The sequence below is a fragment of the Mastigoproctus giganteus genome, chromosome 6 (genome assembly GCF_048544385.1).
Source record: "Mastigoproctus giganteus isolate SK-2022 chromosome 6, ASM4854438v1, whole genome shotgun sequence".
NCBI classification, from domain to species: domain Eukaryota; kingdom Metazoa; phylum Arthropoda; class Arachnida; order Uropygi; family Thelyphonidae; genus Mastigoproctus; species Mastigoproctus giganteus.
The window spans coordinates 235,260,974-235,281,166 of record NC_143580.1 but is presented as its reverse complement, the minus strand read 5'-3'; the positions used below and the strand labels follow the sequence as shown (position 1 = coordinate 235,281,166).

Here is a 20,193-nt window from a genome sequence, read left to right as displayed (position 1 = left end):
GATTACTATGAATCTATAGCCAATAAATAAATAAAAATAAACTGATAACATTGTCAGATATTGTGTTGAAATTAACCTTGGAAACATTTCTGTTAAGTTTTTTTTTAATTTGAAATAGAATAAAAATTAGTGGTAATTTTAAATGTTAAAATTTTGAACACATTATATTAATCATTATACACTAAAATAAGATTGTGTATTATAAACAGTGTGTTGTATTTTGTCTAGAAACATTCACCTGAAATGCACATAGCAAAATATATTTATTAATTCACTTTTGTTTGTAGCCCCTGAGGTGTTAAGAAATAAAGGATATAATAGGTCATTAGACATGTGGTCAGTTGGGGTTATTATTTATGTTAGGTAAGTTTCAGTTAATTTTTATTTATTCCTTTATTGTAATTGCATAATATATACCCTTTAAATTACATAAAATGTCAGACTCTAAATTAATTAAGTTTTTAAAATTTATTTTAGTTTAAGTGGAACTTTTCCTTTTAATGAGGATGAAGATATTAATGATCAGATTCAGAATGCAGCTTTCATGTATCCTCCAAATCCATGGAAAGATGTGTCAAATGAAGGTACAAAAAAATCTTTTTCTGACTTATTTTTTTGGTAAAAAATTACTGTAATGCTCCTGTAATCTCTAATGATTTATCTAATTGCACAAACTCATTATTTAGTAACTGTAGTTTTAAATCATGATGTAAGAGCAGAAGGGCATCTTTTGGAAGTGAACACGGTTTTGGAAAATCAATGTAGAGAACACTGTGTGGTTGAAGTTCAAATGATGACACAGATGCTGGTTGTAAATCTAATGATATAAAAATTAATGCTATTGAAAATTCAATTTTTCTATTGACCCATCAATTTGGTGGCCTCAGGTTTGATCTTGTCATGCTTAAAACACCATTTGGTGCTTTCTGTATAATTGTTGTGTAATGAGATTAGGAAGAAGGGTCCAGTCCCCTCTACAGTATAATATCATGTGTTCAAAATGGAATCCCAGAACTGATCCAAAAAAGTTCACATCAATTTCAGTTTTATTTAGTTAATTCTTTGTGTAAGAAATCCTCCTTTCCATCCCTGGCCATCAATCACTGAAATATTAAATTTACATTAATAAATGGTGTGTCTGTTTTTTAAAATTGAATTTATAGTTTCATTGGTTTTTAACGAAATGCAACCATACATATACAGAATTTCCTATTTGGCTCCGAAGTATGCACATATTTATGTATGCTTATATATAGATTTTTTGAAGGCTGTTTTGAAAATGTTAACAAATTGTATCTGTGTATGTACAAATTGTCTTGAAACTATAGTAGAGTTTTCCAAAGTGGACGTTGTTTTGTGTCCCAGAGGGTGTCTCCAAATCTTGGCATCATATCAGCATTATTTTAATCTGATTTCCTTTTCACTGCATGTATTGATTTCATTAAAATAAGTTGAGTGATACATTAAAAATTTTTCATTTATTTCTTTGTTATGCTTCATGTTTGGCCAGTGAGCTCTAGACATTTTCTTTCTCTTCAAAGGCTAACAACTGGTATAGTTGACTTTAGTTAGATGTGTTCCACTAAGGACAAGCTTATTACTGCACATCTTCTTCCCCCTCCCCACTCTCTCCATGTTTTTTGCCTGAAACAGAGAAAGTTGCATACCACAGCATTTACCCATCCATTTAAAGATAAGGAACAAAAGGGTGATGTGTCAAATTATTTTTGGCACTTATATAATAAGGCAATGTCAAAACTCTTTGGAATGCAGTGCACTTCTGTGATCTGATGCCATCTCTTAATGCAGTTTACAAGTAGTAGTCTTCACTTTTTAATTTATAATAGTTTCAAGTTGTTGTAGAAGGATGCAACTTTTCATAAAGGTTCAGGTAATTATGATGACTTATAAAAGCAAAAAGTTCAGGCAATTTTCTGGAATTCCAGTCCAAAAGTTGAAAACGAACCAGGTAATACATATAATATTCTCTGTGTAAATACAGAGTATATTATATTAGAAAATGAAATTCACAAGGCATAATTTCATATGGGCTTAGATAATTAACTATATAATATAGGTGTAGATACACCATAGTTTACCCATTAATTAGAACTATGTATGCAGTGCAAAGGCATCATTTTAATTGTATCCGTATTGTGGCTGCCTTCACAACGAGATAGCTAGTATTGTTCTTTGAATAAATAATGCTTCTCTAGTAGAGAAGACTACTGTTATTTATTTTCAGTGGATACCACCACCACCACCACCACCCAGACAATCATTTCGAATCTAGTTGGCTTCATCATCAATGGGCGACTAGATACCGCGGTAATGCAATGTGCCATCACAGTTGCAAAGTTATTTCCACAATATTTGTGGAAATGAAGTTATTTCATTTTCTAATACATTATTATTTATTCACCATTTGGCATCTCTCTTATTGTGGAAATAACTTCAACTGTGATGGCATGTTGCATTACCAGGGTATCTACCCACCCACCCACCGATGATGAAGCCAACTGGCTTCGAAACAATTTTCTGGGTGGTGGTATCCACTAAAAATAAATAACAGTAGCCTTCTCTGCTAGAGAAGCAATATCTATTCAAAGTAGTGCAATACCAGCTATCTCGTTGTGAAGGCAGCCACAATATGAGATACAATTAAAATGATGCCTTTACACTACATACATAGTTCTAATTTATGGGTAAACTGTGGTGTCTACACCTATATTATATAGAGGATATTATAGCATCAAAAAATGTGTCAACTAGTTTTTTACTTTATTTTATTACAATTTTTTCATACAGAATTTTGATCTTGACTTCTGTTTTTTTTGCACAGCATTAGCATTAGTAGAGGCATTTGATGCAAGAAAGCAAGCTTATGCAGCATCAGCCAAAAAAAAAAAAAAAAAAAAAACCACTTCCACTTCACCCCTCTGTTCGTTCAAAATACCTGTCCAGCTGAGCCTTAAACTTATTTAGGCTATCAACCTCCACCACAAGGGATGGCAGTCTGTTCCACCAACCAACCACCCGCTGGCTAAAGGCAAATTTCCGCACGTCTATCCTACATCTGTCTTTCCTCAATTTGAATTTATGCCCTCTCAGGTGATTTTTCTGAGCTAGAGGAAGAATCCCATCAGCATTGAGCATGCTTAAACCATTCAAGGCTTTATACACCTCTATCAGATCACCTCGCTGGTGCCTAGTCTCCAGACACGGTAATTTGCAAAACTTAAGCCTTTCTTCGTAAGAGCACCCCTTTGTTCCATTCACTAATCTTGTTGCCCTTCTCTGTACTCATTCCAGCAGCTCTACATCCTTCTTGAAATGAGGCCTCCAGACCTGTATACAGTACTCTAGGTGTGGCCTGACCATTGCCTTGTACAATGGAATAATCACCTCCTTATCCCTGCTGGAAAAATTCCTGTATATCATTGACAATACTCCATGAGCTACTCTTGCAGCCCGTCTGCACTGCTCAGAGAACTTCATATCTGCCTGCACAATCACCCCCAAGTCCCTTTCATTCTCTACCACTGTCAGTGTTGTACCATAGAGTTGATACGTTGCTCTGGGGTTGCTGTTTCCCATGTGTAGTACTTTACATTTGTCAATGTTAAACTTCATTTGCCACCTCTCAGCCCATCTGCTCAACCTTTCCAGATCCTGTTGCAGCAGTGTAGTGTCAGTAGTGTCCTTGACAACCCTGCCAACCTTTGTATCATCTGCAAACTTGGACATTAAGCTTGATATACCATCATCAATATCATTTATAAATACAGAAAACAATAATGGACCAAACACTGAGCCCTGAGGGACTCCACTAATAACATTAGTCCACGATGAGCAGTGTCCATTGATTACCACTCTCTGTCTTCTCCCACTCAACCACCCCTTTATCCATAGCAGCAATTTGCCTCCAATGTCACACTGCTCCAATTTGTGTAGCAGTCTTCCATGTGCAACAGTATCAAAAGCCTTTCTAAGATCCAAGTATATAATATCAAAGTTATTCCCTGCATCCAGTTCTTTTGTGACTGCATCATAGTATCCAATCAAGTTGGTCAGGCAAGACTTCCCCTTAACAAAACCATGCTGTGTCTGAGCTATAACTGAAGTCTTGTCTAAATGATCCTGCAGTGCTTCTTTAACCAGTGCCTCCTTTAACCAGTGCCTCCACAGCATCACTAATGTTTCACTATAGCTGCAATGTGGGCATGATTTAAGATTTCTGTTAAGTAGACTATTGTTTAGAGTGAAAGAGGCCTTCTGGGTTAGGGATAAATGTCATCAGAATCTTCTTTAACGATTCCAAGCAACAGTATACAGAGTTGAGATAAAAAATACAGTAAAATTAAAAATAAAACATGGTAGCATTTGACATCCCAAGATGTCTTTGTCTACCATTAAAATTGGAAAGCAGGGCTCCAATAAATAAATGATTAACTGAAGTTTTTTTTTTTTTAATGCAAACCCTAAACATTAAAGGTATTAGAACCTATAGACTCAGTACTGTGCAGGGCATAAAAAATTGAGGTGATGAAAGAAGATATTTGTTGACATTAGACTTGAATTTCTGTAGATTGTAATTTTCAGAAAATATGTATGGAGGGAGGTTGTTCCAGAAAATAAAAGTTGAAGGAATAAATGAGGAAGAAGAAAAGTTGGTTCTGTGAGTTTGTTTAAAAGGATGCTGATATGTTTGAACTGGTTTGGAAGAGAGAGAGAGAGAGAGAGAGAGAGAGAGAGAGAGAGAGAAATTAGAGAAGCCAATTCAGAAGAAAAGTGCCCATGGAAATATCTATTGAAAAGATATGCAGCAGAAACAGGATGTCTGAGGCAGAGTGGAGAAAGTTTAACAGAATGGTTATTAATTAATCTAACTGCTCTTTTTTGAATGAAGTGTAGAAGCCTGGGAGAGTTTGTGGGGGCGTTACCCCAGATGTGGGAACAATATTCCACAGTAGGGCGGATTTGAGATTTTTACAGAGAGAGAGAGAGAGAGAGAGAGAGAATCTGTTGAGAAGAAAAGTAATGCCATAAGTATAAGAGAAAACCAAGTTTAGATGCACAAAGCAATATTTATAACGTGCTTATGCCGAGAGAGAGAGAGAGAGAGAGAGAGAGAGAGAGAGAGAGAGAGAGAGAGAGAGAGAGATTTATAAGTCAGGTTAACCCCTACTAGAGATATGTGACCTTGTCTAGTAATCTGAGAGTTACTGAAGATAAGCATAGAAGAAGAAGAAGAATTTTTTTGCGAGATATAAGACAGGACTAATTTTTAGAAAGGTTGAAATCAATTAATTAATCTTTGCCCCCTGGAGATCAGTGTTTAAAATATTGGATATTGGTATTAAGTCAGTGGATTAAGGTCATTAATATACAAGAGAAACAGAGTGGCAGAAAGAACTGAAGTTCACCTTGGAGTTCACCAGCATTAGTGGAAAAGTTAAAGCAGACAGCCATTTACCATCGCCCACAGTGAGCAGTCAGAAAGAAAAGTGGATACCCAGTTAAAAAAAAAAAAAAAAAAAAAAACAGTTGGAAAACCATTAGATGGAAACTTATTTTGAAGACCTTTATGCAAAAACAATCAAAAGCCTTAGAAATGTCAAGAGCAACTGCCTGAGTTTCACCAAACTTTTCCACTGAATTTGTCCATAGATGGGTAATATAAGCAAGTATGATCACCAATGGATTGACACTGAGGGAATCCACATTGGCAATCATTAAAGAGTACAAGTAAGTGCAATGGGACAATAATTTGTTGGAAGGGATATTTCACCTTTTTAGAAACTAGCTGGATATAAGAAATTTCCAAGCAGAAGGAAAAATACCAGTGGAATAAGAATATGTAAAAAGGTGACGGAAATTCTTCTGACATCCTTGTGATGGAAGACTACAGGAGGTGTTGAGTGAAGTGTACTGGGAATGGTAGGAGGTGGTTTATCAAGCTCATTAATACACAAGTAAGAAGAAAATTAGAATGCTAATAGGTTGGCTTTATCTTTAGTTGAAGTGGCAACAGAACAATCAGGTTTTAACAGAGGTGGAACTAGAGAAGGACAAAAGTTGTGGCCAATAGTTTTGGCAAGAGACCAGAATGCTCAACTATCATTTGGACAAGAAGCAAGTTTGTTGCAAGCTTTAGTGTAGGCAAAAAAATTAACCTAGAGATTTGGATACAAGCCAATTGCGATATGCAACATTCTTTTCTTGAACAGTCTTAGCATATTTATTATTGAACCAGAATTTTACTGGTTCCAATGTCTAAACCTTGGAAAAACAAGGTTTAGATATTGAAATGGCTGAATGGAAGAATCATGTGAGGGTATTAGTAATGACTATATGGTGCAAGGAAGCCTAAGGCTTACTCTGCACCAGCCAAAAAGAAAAAGAAAAAAAAAGTGAAATAATAATTAAATAAAATAAATAATTAATGGCAAGATCCTTGGTGTGGATAGACTTCAAACAAACTAAACCAAATCGAGCTCATAATTAAGCATGGGTTTTTGAGGAGAGAAAATCGTTCTTCCCTGGGTCTGCATAGAACATAGTCATCTTATGCATTGTTTTCTACTGAGGTCAAATGACCCACCAATGTGTAAGAACTGCAACACCATTCTGATGGTTTTTCATGTTTTTGGTAGGTTGTCCTTATTTTATTTGTGTGTGACATTTACATTTTATTGCTTTTAGCCATCTGACAACGAGTATTGCTTTTAGCCATCTGACAAGGGGTATTGCTTTTAGCCATCTGACATCCGTATATGCCCAGATTTTATCTGACAGAGATATTTTATTTCTGATTTTTAAATTTCTCTAATCAGTTATGAGGTGTTTTGCACCTTGTGTATTTTTATAAAATACAGTCTGTCCTCGTATAACACGTGTTTACACTACATGAATTTGATCATACACAATTTATAAATAGGGGAACGATATCTTATATAACACGAACCGAATTCGCTTATGCACGATTCGCCTTTGTATTTACAAGAAATGGCATTCGAATGCAGAATCACCCCAACCGAACGCAACATGATAGGAATGAAGAGAAGATTCTGAAAATGTATTTGTGTTTTATATCAGTGAAGGGGAAACACATTTCACAATAATAACGTAAAAACCGACACAATTCCAGCTATCGGTATAATGGTAAATGCAATTAGATCGAGTTTACTACCAGTTTATAATAGATTCCACTAGAAGAAACGCAACTGGAAATTGTTTTTATTGTTTTATGGTAGTAACCCCTAGAAATGTGCTTTAGTAAAATGTGAAGTGTTAATAGTGTATCTCTGCCAGTCTGCCTCTGTCGATAGAGAAAAAATATGAAATTGTGAAACGCTTTGAGCGAAATGAAAGACCATGTGATATTGCACGTGCTACAGACCTAAATGAGGCAACGCCAAGAATTACAAAGAATGCAGAGAAAATAAAAACAACTTTCATAGCAGGAACAACTCAAAGTGTAATTAAAATCCATTAGATTAAGACACAAAGAATTGGAAGGGATGGAATTGCTGTCATCTGTTTGGATAGAAAATCAAACAAAAAACAAGTTTGCTTATGATAGAAGCAAAAGCATTAGCAATATTTTATTACGATTATTTATTGTGTTATATGGTAATGTTTTGGTTTTGGTTTGTGTGTTCAATCTTTGGTGGCCAGCACCTAACCCTATTTTTCCCATAGGGCCTGTTGTTTGTATTGCACGAGGATTTCTAGAAACACAACTATCGTGCTATACGAGGACTGACGGTACACAAGATGCAAAAATGAAACATAAGTCATTTTTCAGTATAATCTCCTAGAGGGAATACATTTGTATTCCCTCTAGGAGATTTCTTCTCTTTCCTCCAAGCTGTGTAGGCTTCTGCGAACGTTTGTTGGAAGGTACATTTAGCCCTCTTGTGAATGGCTGAAGCAGTTGCTACTCAGCTAGGAATCTTTCAGGCTGAGAAAGTCCATTGTCCTGATGGATTTGAATGCAGTTCAGTCCCTGTGGTTGTTTCTTGTTTAAAAAAAAAGTGGGGGGGGGGGGATTTCTTCAGTATTTCTTGGGCAGACTAACACTTGATTTCAGGATTGAATAGTGGAATCCATTGTTAAAATCAAGGAGAAGAAAGAGCCATTCATTGCAGCATCTCAAATGGACATTGCTTACACAATGTGAAACAAATGTATTTTTCTTCTTGAGAAAACTGGCATGCAACCTACCTGGCTGACACCTCACTTATTCTCGGCTTCTAGTCTCTAGACATTGCAATTTGCAGAACTGCTCCCTTTTGTTCCCTTCGTAAATTTCCTGATCCGGTTTTCAGTTTAGTTCCTGATCCTGTTTACACCGACATAATCCATACCTTGTGCTACCAAGCCGCCAGAGAATCTGAACGCTACTGTATACGTCAAAAATGTAAGTTCGCTGTTTTAATTGGTGAGTCCCGTGAATTTTGTCATCAGCATAATAACCCTTTCCACAAGTTGCACACATTTTGTATTGAACTTGAGCAACAAACAGTTATCTACAGAACAAGTAGACCTGTTGACTCTGAGTATGAAATTTGCTGTTCTCCCAAGGAAACCCCCCAATCACTGATGTAGAAGCTTGTTTAACACGTTTCCCTGAAGATGTGGCAAACACGATTTGCCTAAAAACTGCAGAAATTTTGCACCATGCTCGCCCTACTGCTTCCAGTCTCAACCGCAAACAAATTTCTGTCCTTAAGACATTGAAACAAGACTCATCCATCGTCATCCTACAGGCAGATAAAGAACGTCAAACAGTGGTAATGAATCACAGATTACGAGACAAAAGCCTTGCTGCTCTTGCAGGACACTTCTGTTTACCAATCTTTAACCGTTCCTCTCATCAAAGCCTTGGAATGAAGCGAGTCGAAAGTGAACATCCTCATCAACAGTTGGTTTAAACAGAATCCACACATAATCGCCTACGTGCCTCTGGCTGCCAGATTCCACAATTCTATGGACTACCGAAGGTTCACAAAAAAGCTATACCATTAAGACCCATTGTCTCCTGTTGTGGCTCACCAAGTTATGAATTAGCGAAGTTTGTCTCGGGGGGGGGGGTCCTTTCTCCCCTAGTAGGCAAGACCACCAACACCAACAGTAGTGAATTTATAGAACGGATCCGAACCCTATCCATCTCACAAGATCAAATCATGGCATCATTTGATGTAGTGTCACTTTTCACCTCCATCCTAGTAGAACTTGCCATCACATGTGCAAAACAACTCTTGGATAACGACCAAACCCTTGGCAGCAGAAACGAACTAACACCAGACAATATCTCCACCGCCCTCAGACTGTGCTTAACAGTTTCAATAGCAATTATGTTCAACGACTCCATTTACCAACAGGTACACAGCACAGCCATGGGTTTCCCGGTTAGTTCAGTCATGGCAAATATCGGGATGGAGGAATTAGAGGGTCGTGCATTTACGAATGTACCAGATCCCATTACCTTTTGTTGTCGCTACGTGGATGATGTGTTCGTGGTTATCCCCAGAAATTCTGGTGACAGACTTTTAGACCACCTCAATTCTCTGTTGCCTTTCATAAAATTCACCATCGAGCTAGAATTCGACAACACCATAACATACCTAGACACCCTTGTCCGACATGAGGGCATGCACTTGAAGACAACTGTCCATCATAAACCAATGTTTGCTGGCCAATTTACCAACTTTTGGTCAGCACACCTGTGATGAAACAGAAATTAAATACTCAAATTCAACCAACTTTGCAAGAGAGCTATTGTTACCGTTTCCATCTTCATATTTAGCTGAATATGGTTTTCTGAGAGATTTAGTGCCATAAATGATTTGTTACTAAAGAAAAGAAATCGACTGGATATCACAAAACGGGGAGACTTGAGACTGAAGCTGACTAAATTGGAGCCCAATATAAAATCTCTCTGCATCAAGCACAAGGGTCTCACTAAATTTAGTGCACTCATCTAGAAGTGACTTCACATGGAATGTTGAAATTATTAAACAATTAAATAATAATTACTAAAAATTAAAATATTATAGAAAAATCTTTCATATAAATTATTTTGTACTTGAATTTTTTTTTGAACACACAGGATACCTGTTCCCCTCTAAGGGGCTTAGAGGGGAACAGGTATCCTGTGTGTTATCAGACACTCAGCCTAAAACACTGATGGATCCAATATCTCTCTATTACAGAAGATTTAGGAGAAGTCTGGTTGGCCTGCCTCCCTAAAATCCACTCATGCACACCTTCTCGATGGTAAGCCCTGTTAGGTCACTTAGGTGGCAACGAACGTATAGAGGTTCTCTTCAAGACGCCTGGTCAACCTGAAGAGGAAAAGACCAAACCCTCCAGCAATGAGAGCACAACAATACAAATGGCCCTCAGTCCCCAGCAGCTTTCACTCTCCCTCTTACGGCAGCGAGAGGATCAGAGTGGAAGCAGAGGGTGCTAAGAATCTCTGGGTACGACCAGGCTGCCATGCACGGAAATTGAACTTGGCCTGTTATAACGTACGATCACTCATCGGTGAAGACCAGGATATTAGAGCTGGAAAAGGAATTAGAAAATGTGAATTGGAATATCATCGGTTTGGCTGAAACAAGAAGAAGAAATGAATCACTTATACGTTTATCAAGTGGAAATCTGCTGTACACCAATGGAAACAGTGAAAGGAGTGAAGGTGGAGTTGGGTTTCTGGTCCATAAAGATTTTAAAAACAACATTTTGGAATTCAAAAGTACATCACCAAGGGTGTCAAGACTAATACTCAAGATTTCTAAGAGGTACAAGCTAAAGATTATAATGATTTATGCACCAACATCGAGCCACGGTGATGAAGAGGTTGAAGAAATGTACACTGAAATTGAGAGTCTTCTAGAGGAGCAGAAAAACCACTACACTATTATTATGGGGGACTTCAATGCTAAGGTTGGAAAAAAGCAAAACGGCGCAGAAAGAGGAACTATAGGAAATTTTGGAATTGGTGAAAGAAATAAGAGGTGAAAGACTTGTGGAATTTGCAGAATCTCAAGGAATGTCAGTAATGAACACTTTTTTCAAGAAAAGGGTGAACAGAAAGTGGACATGGAAGAGTCCAAATGGATTAACAACTAATGAAATCGACTTCATCCTCACTAACAGAAGATATATTGTGAATGATGTTACCGTCCTGAATAAGGTAAATGTTGGAAGTGATGGAAGTGATCACAGAATGGTAAGATGTACACTTGATATAGATGTAGGAAAGGAAAGGAAAAAACTGACTCGAGTAAATAATACAAAGGTCTTTGAAATAACAGAGGAGGAGAAGAAGCAGTATGTACTGGAACTTAAGAACAAGTTTGAGCTTCTGCAGACTGCTCAGGACCAAGATATCGACGAGGAATATTACAACTTTCTGAAAGTGATAAAGCCCAAGAAACCTATAGGGAAACAGAAATCCAAAGAAGAAAAAATTAGTCAAGAAACACTTGTCATGATGAACCAAAGACGACAAATGAAGAGCAAGAAAAACACTGACAGGGAGAAAATTGAGTATACTGAGTTATGCAAAGCCATTAGAAAGAGACTCAGAGAGGACATAAGAAGATTTAACACAAGAAAAGTAGAACAAGCATTAAGGGAAAACAAAGGATTTAAATCAGCAGCCATGAGCAGTAATACAGAAAGACAAATGATACTGAAACTGAAGAATAGCGATGGTGTACTTATAAACAGCAGAGAAGGCATAATTCAAATAGCAGAAGACTACTATAGAGAATTATACAAGGAGTGAGGGAATGATACCAGCAGTGGGGAAGATGGATTGCAAAGTAGCAACACATACGACATACCCGATATTCTTCCTGATGAGGTAGAACATGCATTGAAGAAAATGAAGAATCAGAAAGCCCCGGGGGAAGTTGAAGTTACTGTAGAGTTGTTAAAATTGGGAGGAAGAGACATAACACAAAAACTGGCAAGGCTCTTCACAAAGTGCATTAGAAAAGGTGTGATGCCTAAGCAGTGGAATAATGCAATCATAGTTTTGCTGCATAAGAAAGAAGATAAATCAGAAATTGGAAATTATAGACCAATTAGCTTGTTATCCCACATCTACAAGTTGTTCACACAAGGGTCATTACTAACAGATTAGACAAATACTTGATGAGAATCAACCGAAAGAGCAAGCTGGCTTTAGGACAGGATTCTCAACTATGGATCACCTTCACGTAATATCACAGCTAATGGAGAAAGCAAATGAATATAAAACACCATTATGCCTTGCATTTGTGGATTATGAAAAGGCATTTGACTCGATACAGCATAAGGCAATGTTTCGGGAACTGGCATAGATACTCCATATATTATGATTTTGAAGAAAATATATGAGAGTGCTGCATCCTTTATTAGACTAGACAAAGACAGTAGCAAATTTAAAATCGAGAAAGGAGTTCAACAAGGAGACACAATATCTCCGAAGCTGTTTACTGCTGCCCTTGAGGAAGCTTTCAGAAGATTAGACTGGTCGCAGAAAGGAGTCAATGTGAACGGAGAGTACCTAAACCATTTACGATTTGCAGATGACATTGTTGTCATAAGCCACGAGCCCAAAGAATTAGAGGAAAATCTTAATCAGTTATGCATAGTTAGTAAGGATTTTGGACTAAAGATGAATATGGCTAAAACAAAAGTAATGATGAACAAGTATGCCACGGAAAGGGAAATAATGATTGAGGGAGCAGTAATTGAAAAGGTGGAGTCATATACTTATCTGGGACAAGTTATTAGCTGTAATAATGATAAATGGCTGGAAGTCAAGAGAAGAATAAATTTTGGATGGATAGCATTCAGGAAATATAGTCACATACTGAAGAGCAATATCCCAGTTTGTCTGAAACGTAAAATAATGAACCAATGTATACTCCCCACCATGACTTATGGAAGTGAAACTTGGGCACTCACCAAAAGAATGGAAGAGAAGCTAAGAACTACACAGCGAAGAATGGAACAAATTAAATTGGGAATCAGACTGTTAGATAAGAAGAGAAACACATGGATTAGGCAGCAAACTCAAGTAAAGGACATTCTTATCAAAACTAAAGAACTAAAATGGTCTTGGGCAGGACACACAGCTCGAAGACATGATGACAGATGGACTAAGAAAATAACAGAATGGTACCCAAGAGGAGCTAGAAGAAAACCTGGAAGACAAAGGCGGAGATGGATAGATGAAATTCATGAGTTTTTGAGTAGTAAATGGATGGCCAGTGCTCAAAACAGAAGGAACTGGAAAGTTGCTGGAGAGGCCTTCATCCTGCAGTGGATTGAAAATGGCTGATGATGATGATGATTATATGTTTTGAAAATTTACTTACTGTTTTTTTTCTTAATAATTTCCTAATGATTTCTTCCCAAAACTTAAGTCTTGTGTCCTGAACAAGTTGTAATTATGCTTCACTTAGGGAATAATTCAATTTTTGAATATAAAAAATATGTATATGTTACATAGGGGGGCATCAGAATTTTAGAAAGACTTAGGTGGGGCATGGTAAAAAAAAGTTTGGGAAACACCGTTCTAGAGAGTTACCAATAAAATAATAAATAAATTTTCTGTTTATACTCCGGGAAGACCAAACGGTCAGAGGAGTTTACAAGATACGCAGAATACAAGAAACAGCACCGTATTCAGCAGTCACGGGCTTGAACCCCGGTCACTCAAGGCATGTGTACTTATGCACCCACGCGCCTGACCACTAGGCTACGGCGGCCTTCAATAGGTTCAGTCCATGGCTTATCTAGTGGACAGCCTGCATTTTAGAGCTGTAACCTCAAAACATAAGGAAGTTTAGGTTTCTTAATTATTCTTATCATAACCTCAAAAGACATCGAGCATACTACGTGATGGAAGAGATGGAGAGAGTGTAGCTGGAGCATTGCTCTGGTGACAAAACATGGGTTACACCACTACACACAGAGGGGTGGCATTCCTCCATGTGGCATGGCACATCTTTACCACTGTTTGTCGGTTCACATCTGGGTGGTCACTTCCAGTGTACTAGTTGCCATATTTCAGAACTTGCACACAGGGATTATAACAAGTATTACTAAAAGTGCCCCCATTGTAAAGGTGCAAGCAGAGAATTTCTTTGTCAAAGAACGACTGGACTTCAATGACATTTGGTCCACTTGACTTGAGTGTCACTTGAATATCAGTTCCATCAGCATTTTAGACTCCCAAGTAGCAAGCCTAACTTGTCATACGCAGGAGTATCAGAATCCTTCCTGAAATCTAAGTACAGTGGAACTTCTCTATTACGAACTTCTATTTAACGAATTTCTATGTTACAACTTTTTTCGCAAAACATTGGACCTTGAAACGAAATTACATGTAAAATTAACCCCATATAGTGAAGTGTTAGTCTCTCTATAACGAATTTTAAAAAAAAATTAATAAAAGCATTTTTGAAGATTTTCAAGCATTTACTGCTAAACAGCCACTCAAATTTACTTCACTTAGGTGGCAACGAACGTGTAGAGTGGTTCTCTTCAAGACACCTGGTCAGCGTGAAGAGGAAAAGACCAAACCCTCCAGCAATATGAAAGCACGACGAAACAAATGGCCCTCAGTCCCCAGCAGCTTTCACTCTCCCTCTTACGGCAGCGAGAGGATTAGAGTGGAAGCAGAGGGTGCTAAGAATCTCTGGGTACGACCAGGCTGCCATGCACGGAAACTGAACTTGGCCTGTTATAACGTAAGAACACTCATCGGTGAAGACAGGATATTGGAGCTGGAAAAGGAATTAGAAAATGTGAATTGGAATATCATCGGTTTGGCTGAAACAAGAAGAAGAAATGAATCACTTATAAGTTTATCAAGTGGAAATCTGCTGTACACCAATGGAAACAGTGAAAGGAGTGAAGGTGAGTTGGGTTTCTGGTCCATAAAGATTTTAAAAACAACATTTTGCAATTCAAAAGTACATCACCAAGAGTGTCAAGACTAATATTCAAGATGTCTAAGAGATACCAGCTAAAGATTATAATGATTTATGCACCAACATCGAGCCATGATGATGAAGAGGTTGAAGAAATGTACACCGAAATTGAGTCTTCTAGATGAGCAGAAAACCCATTACACTATTATTATGGGAGACTTCAATGCTAAGGTTGGAAAAAGACAAAACAGTGCAGAAAGGGGAACTATAGGAAATTTTGGAATTGGTGAAAGAAATGAAAGAGGTGAAAGACTTGTGGAATTTGCAGAATCTCAAGGACTGTCAGTAATGAACCCTTTTTTCAAGAAAAGGGTGAACAGAAAGTGGACATGGAAGAGTCCAAATGGATTAACTAATAATGAAATCGACTTCATCTTCACTAACAGAAGATATATTGTGAATGATCTTACTCTCCTGAATAAGGTAAATGTTGGAAGTGATTAGCATTAGCATAGGCATATGATGCAAGAAAGCAAGCTTATTCAGCATCAGCCAAAAAAAAAAAAAAAACAACCACTACTCCCATTTCACCCCTCCGTTCGTTCGAAATACCTGTCTAGCTGAGCCTTAAATTTGTTTACGCTATCAACTTCAGCAACAAGCGATGGGAGTCTATTCCACAAACCAACTGCCCGCTGGCTAAAGGCAAATTTCCGCACATCTATCCGACATCCGTCCTTCCTCAATTTGAATTTATGCCCTCTCAGGTGATTATTCTGAGCAAGAGGAAGAATCCCATCGGCATTGAGCATGCTCAAACCATTCAAAGCCTTATACACCTCTATCAGATCACCTCGCCGATGCCTAGTCTCCAGGCTCTGTAATTTGCAAAACATAAGCCTTTCTTCGTAAGAGCAACCCTTTGTTCCATTCACTAATCTTGTTGCCCTTCTCTGTACTCGTTCCAGCAGCCCTACATCCTTCTTGAAATGAGGCCTCCAGACCTGTATACAGTACTCAAGGTGTGGCCTGACCAATGCCTTATACAAGGGAATAATCACATCCCTGTCCCTGCTAGGGACAGGGACATCTTACCATTCTGATCACAGAATGGTAAGATGTACACTTGATATAGATGTAGGAAAGGAAAGGAAAAAACTGACTTGAATAAATAATACAAAGGTCTTTGAGATAACAGAAGAGGAGAAAAAGCAATATGTACTGGAACTTAAGAACAAGTATGAGCTTCTGCAGACTGCTGAGGACCAAGATATTGACGAGGAATATTACATTTTTTGAAAGTGATAAAGCCCAAGAAACCTATAGGGAAAAAGAAATCCAAAGAAGAAAAAATTAGTCAAGAAACACTTGTCATGATGAACCGAAGACGACAAATGAAAAGCAAGAAAAACACTGACAGGGAGAAAATTGAGTATACTGAGTTATGCAAAGCCATTAGAAAGAGACTCAGAGAGGACATAAGAAGATTTAACACAAGAAAAGTAGAACAAGCATTAAGGGAAAACAAAGGATTTAAATCAGCAGCCATGAGCAGTAATACAGAAAGACAAATGATACTGAAACTGAAGAATAGCGATGGTGTACTTATAAACAGCAGAGAAGGCATAATTCAAATAGCAGAAGACTACTATTGAGAATTATACAAGGAGCAGGGGAATGATGCCAGCAGTGGGGAAGATGGATTGCAAAGTAGCAACACATACGACATACCCGATATTCTTCCTGATGAGGTAGAACATGCATTGAAGAAAATGAAGAATCAGAAAGCCCCGGGGGAAGATGAAGTTACTGTAGAGTTGTTAAAATTGGGAGGAAGAGACATAACACAAAAACTGGCAAGGCTCTTCACAAAGTGCATTAGACAAGGTGTGACGCCTAAGCAGTGGAATAATGCAATCATAGTTTTGCTGCATAAGAAAGGAGATAAATCAGAATTTGGAAATTATAGACCAATTAGCTTGTTATCCCACATTTACAAGTTGTTCACAAGGGTCATTACTAACAGATTAGAAAGAATACTTGATGAGAATCAACCGAAAGAGCAAGCTGGCTTTAGGACAGGATTCTCAACTATGGATCACCTTCATGTAATATCACAGCTAATGGAGAGAGCAAATGAATATAAAACCCCATTATGCCTGGCATTTGTGGATTATGAAAAGGCATTTGACTCCATACAGCATAAGGCAATGTTTCGGGCACTGGAAAGACAAGGCATTGATACCCCATATATTATGATTTTGAAGAAAATATACGAGAGTGCTACCTCCTTTATTAGACTAGACAAAGACAGTAGGAAATTTAAAATTGAGAAAGGAGTTCGACAAGGAGATACAATATCTCCGAAGCTGTTTACTGCTGCCCTTGAGGAAGCTTTCAGAAGATTAGACTGGTCGCAGAAAGGAGTCAATGTGAACGGAGAGTACCTAAACCGCTTATGATTTGCAGATGACATTGTGGTCATAAGCCATGATCCCAAAGAATTAGAGGAAAATCTTAATCAGTTATGCACAGCTAGTAAGGATTTTGGACTAAAGATGAATATGGCTAAAACAAAAGTAATGATGAACAAGTATGCCACGGAAAGGGAAATAATGATTGAGGGAGCAGTAATTGAAAAGGTGGAGTCATATACTTATCTGGGACAAGTTATTAGCTGTAATAATGATAAATGGCTGGAAGTCAAGAGAAGAATAAATTTTGGATGGATAGCATTCAGGAAATATAGTCACATACTGAAGAGCAATATCCCAGTTTGTCTGAAACGTAAAATAATGAACCAACGTATACTCCCCACCATGACTTATGGAAGTGAAACTTGGGCACTCACCAAAAGAATGGAAGAGAAGCTGAGAACTACACAGCGAAGAATGGAACGAATCATATTGGGAATCAGACTGTTAGATAAGAAGAGAAACACATGGATTAGGCAACAAACTCAAGTAAAGGACATTCTTATCAAAACTAAAGAACTAAAATGGTCTTGGGCAGGACACATAGCTCGAAGACATGATGACAGATGGACTAAGAAAATAACAGAATGGTATCCAAGAGGAGCTAGAAGAAAACCTGGAAGACAAAGGCGGAGATGGATAGATGAAATTCATGAGTTTGTGGGTGGTAAATGGATGTCCAGTGCTCAAAACAGAAGGAACTGGAAAGTTGCTGGAGAGGCCTTCATCCTGCAGTGGATTGAAAATGGCTGATGATGATGAGCCACTCAAATATACAACCTCCTTTCTTCCGAAATTGCGCATTAGCATCTGGATTTAATCATCCTTTTAGTGAACACTTGTGGCCATTGTTGCCTGTACGGGAGGGTCTTTGTTTCATTTTTGCTGCAGTTATAAAACCAAATGGGTTTTCTTAAAAGTGGTCATAAACTTTACAATAAATAGGATAGATTTGTAAATTGATGTTGGCTCAGGGGAAAATGAAATTTGCTGCGGTAAGCCTTTAGCGTGCTGCGGTGGCAATACATAGAATGCTACCACAGTTGGTTTTTAGTAACACCTACTGAATGACATTCGCTTCTCACCTAAACCGTACCATGTGACCTTCCTGTCAATCATTATATGATATGTCTGTTCTCATCTAACTGGACTCCCAGTAGATGGTTTTCATGAATTTTTTTTTTTTTTTTTAATTTCGTTCTTTCACAACAATTTGTCATCAATCACATAGGCTATATGCTCTTGTATTTTTTTTTTCTGAAAAGTAACATACAGCATACATTAACTGTAAATTCTTTCGTGTATATATGGATGAAAGTCATATATTTCTTCAAAGTGATTGATAGGAAAAGTCACGTGATACTGTTGAATTGGCAAAGCGAACATCATTGAGTAGGTGGTACTAACAATTCACTATATTGCCAGCGCAGCAAAGTTTGCAGTGTATGTATTGGCATGAGCTGCATTCGAGTGATTTTTACAGTTGCGGAAACAAATGTCGAAGAGAAAATGTTTAAGTATTAATGATAAAGTAAAGATTCTTCATGATATTGACGAGCTTTTTAATAAAAAAGATGTTGCGGAGAAATATGGCATACCTGCAAGCAGCTTATCTGCGATTTTAAATGCAATTGAAGGAGGAGCAGACAAGAAGCGAATTAAGTTGTGTATATAAGAAGATGTTGATAAAGCTGTTCTAAAATGAGTCCAAATGATACGTGAAAGGAATATACCAATATCAGGTCCAATAATTAAGCAACAAGCTCTGAAATTTGCACAGTCCCTGGGACATACAGAATTTAATGCGAGCACTGGGTGGCTAGATAAATTTAAGAAACGCCACAGAATTGGGGAAAAAGGTTAATGTAAGTGAAGAAGATTGCAACAGTTGGAGGAACAATACCTTAAAGAAGATTTTGGAAGAATATGAACCTAAGGATGTTTTTAATGCTGACGAAATGTGTTTATTCTTTAAATGTTTACCGAATAGAACACTTGCTTTTAAGGATGATAAATGTTTTGGTGGAAAACAAAACAAAGAAAGAATCACTGTGCTACTCGGAGCAAATATGACAGGAAGTGAAAAATTAAGACTTTTAGTCATCGGAAAATCAAAAAAACCAAGATGTTTTAGAGGCACAAAATCTTTGGAAGTTGACTACACCTTTAATAAAAAAGCATGGATGACAAGTGATATCTTTGAAGACTGTGTATTAAAACTAGACAAGCGTATAACAGAAGAAAAAAGGAAAATTGTGTTGGTAACTGACAACTGTCTGGCACATCCTGCCAGTATTTCTGCCAAACTTAAAAGTGTGAAGTTATTGTTTTTACCACCAAATGTGACATCAGAACTCCAGCCAATGTACCAAGGCATTATTAAAAATTTTAAATTTCATTATCGAAAGAGAATAATAATGAAGATTGTCAATGTGTTATCAGAAAATAGAAACTTGGAGGTTACAATTAACCTTAGAGATTGCATCTCTGAACTGGCAAAAGTTTGGACAAAAGATGTCACTAAATACACTATTCAAAATTGTTTTTCGAAAGCGGAATTTGCATTGAATACAGAAGTCGAACATCAACTGAACGAATAAGATGAACTGCCCCTTTCACAACTGAAAAACTTTTGGACATTATTAGAATCATCTGGAAACATCGAAAATGAAATAACACTGGATAGTTATGTTTATGTAAATCAAGATCTGACTACAACAGAACATCCAAATGAAGATGAAATACTGCTGAACAGTGTTAGACACGACCATGAT

General features: G+C 37.4%; 1 protein-coding gene across 1 annotated transcript in view; it reads left to right on the top strand.

Annotated features, from left to right (window-relative positions):
• LOC150085099 (serine/threonine-protein kinase D3-like) overlaps nucleotides 1-20,193 on the top strand; it is a 224,473-nt gene that overhangs the window by 191,173 nt on the left and 13,107 nt on the right. The window contains exons 19-20 of the mRNA XM_090375772.1: nucleotides 288-363; nucleotides 478-584. Of these exons, the coding sequence (XP_090231898.1) occupies nucleotides 288-363; nucleotides 478-584 (183 nt within the window). The remainder of the gene's footprint in view (nucleotides 1-287; nucleotides 364-477; nucleotides 585-20,193) is intronic.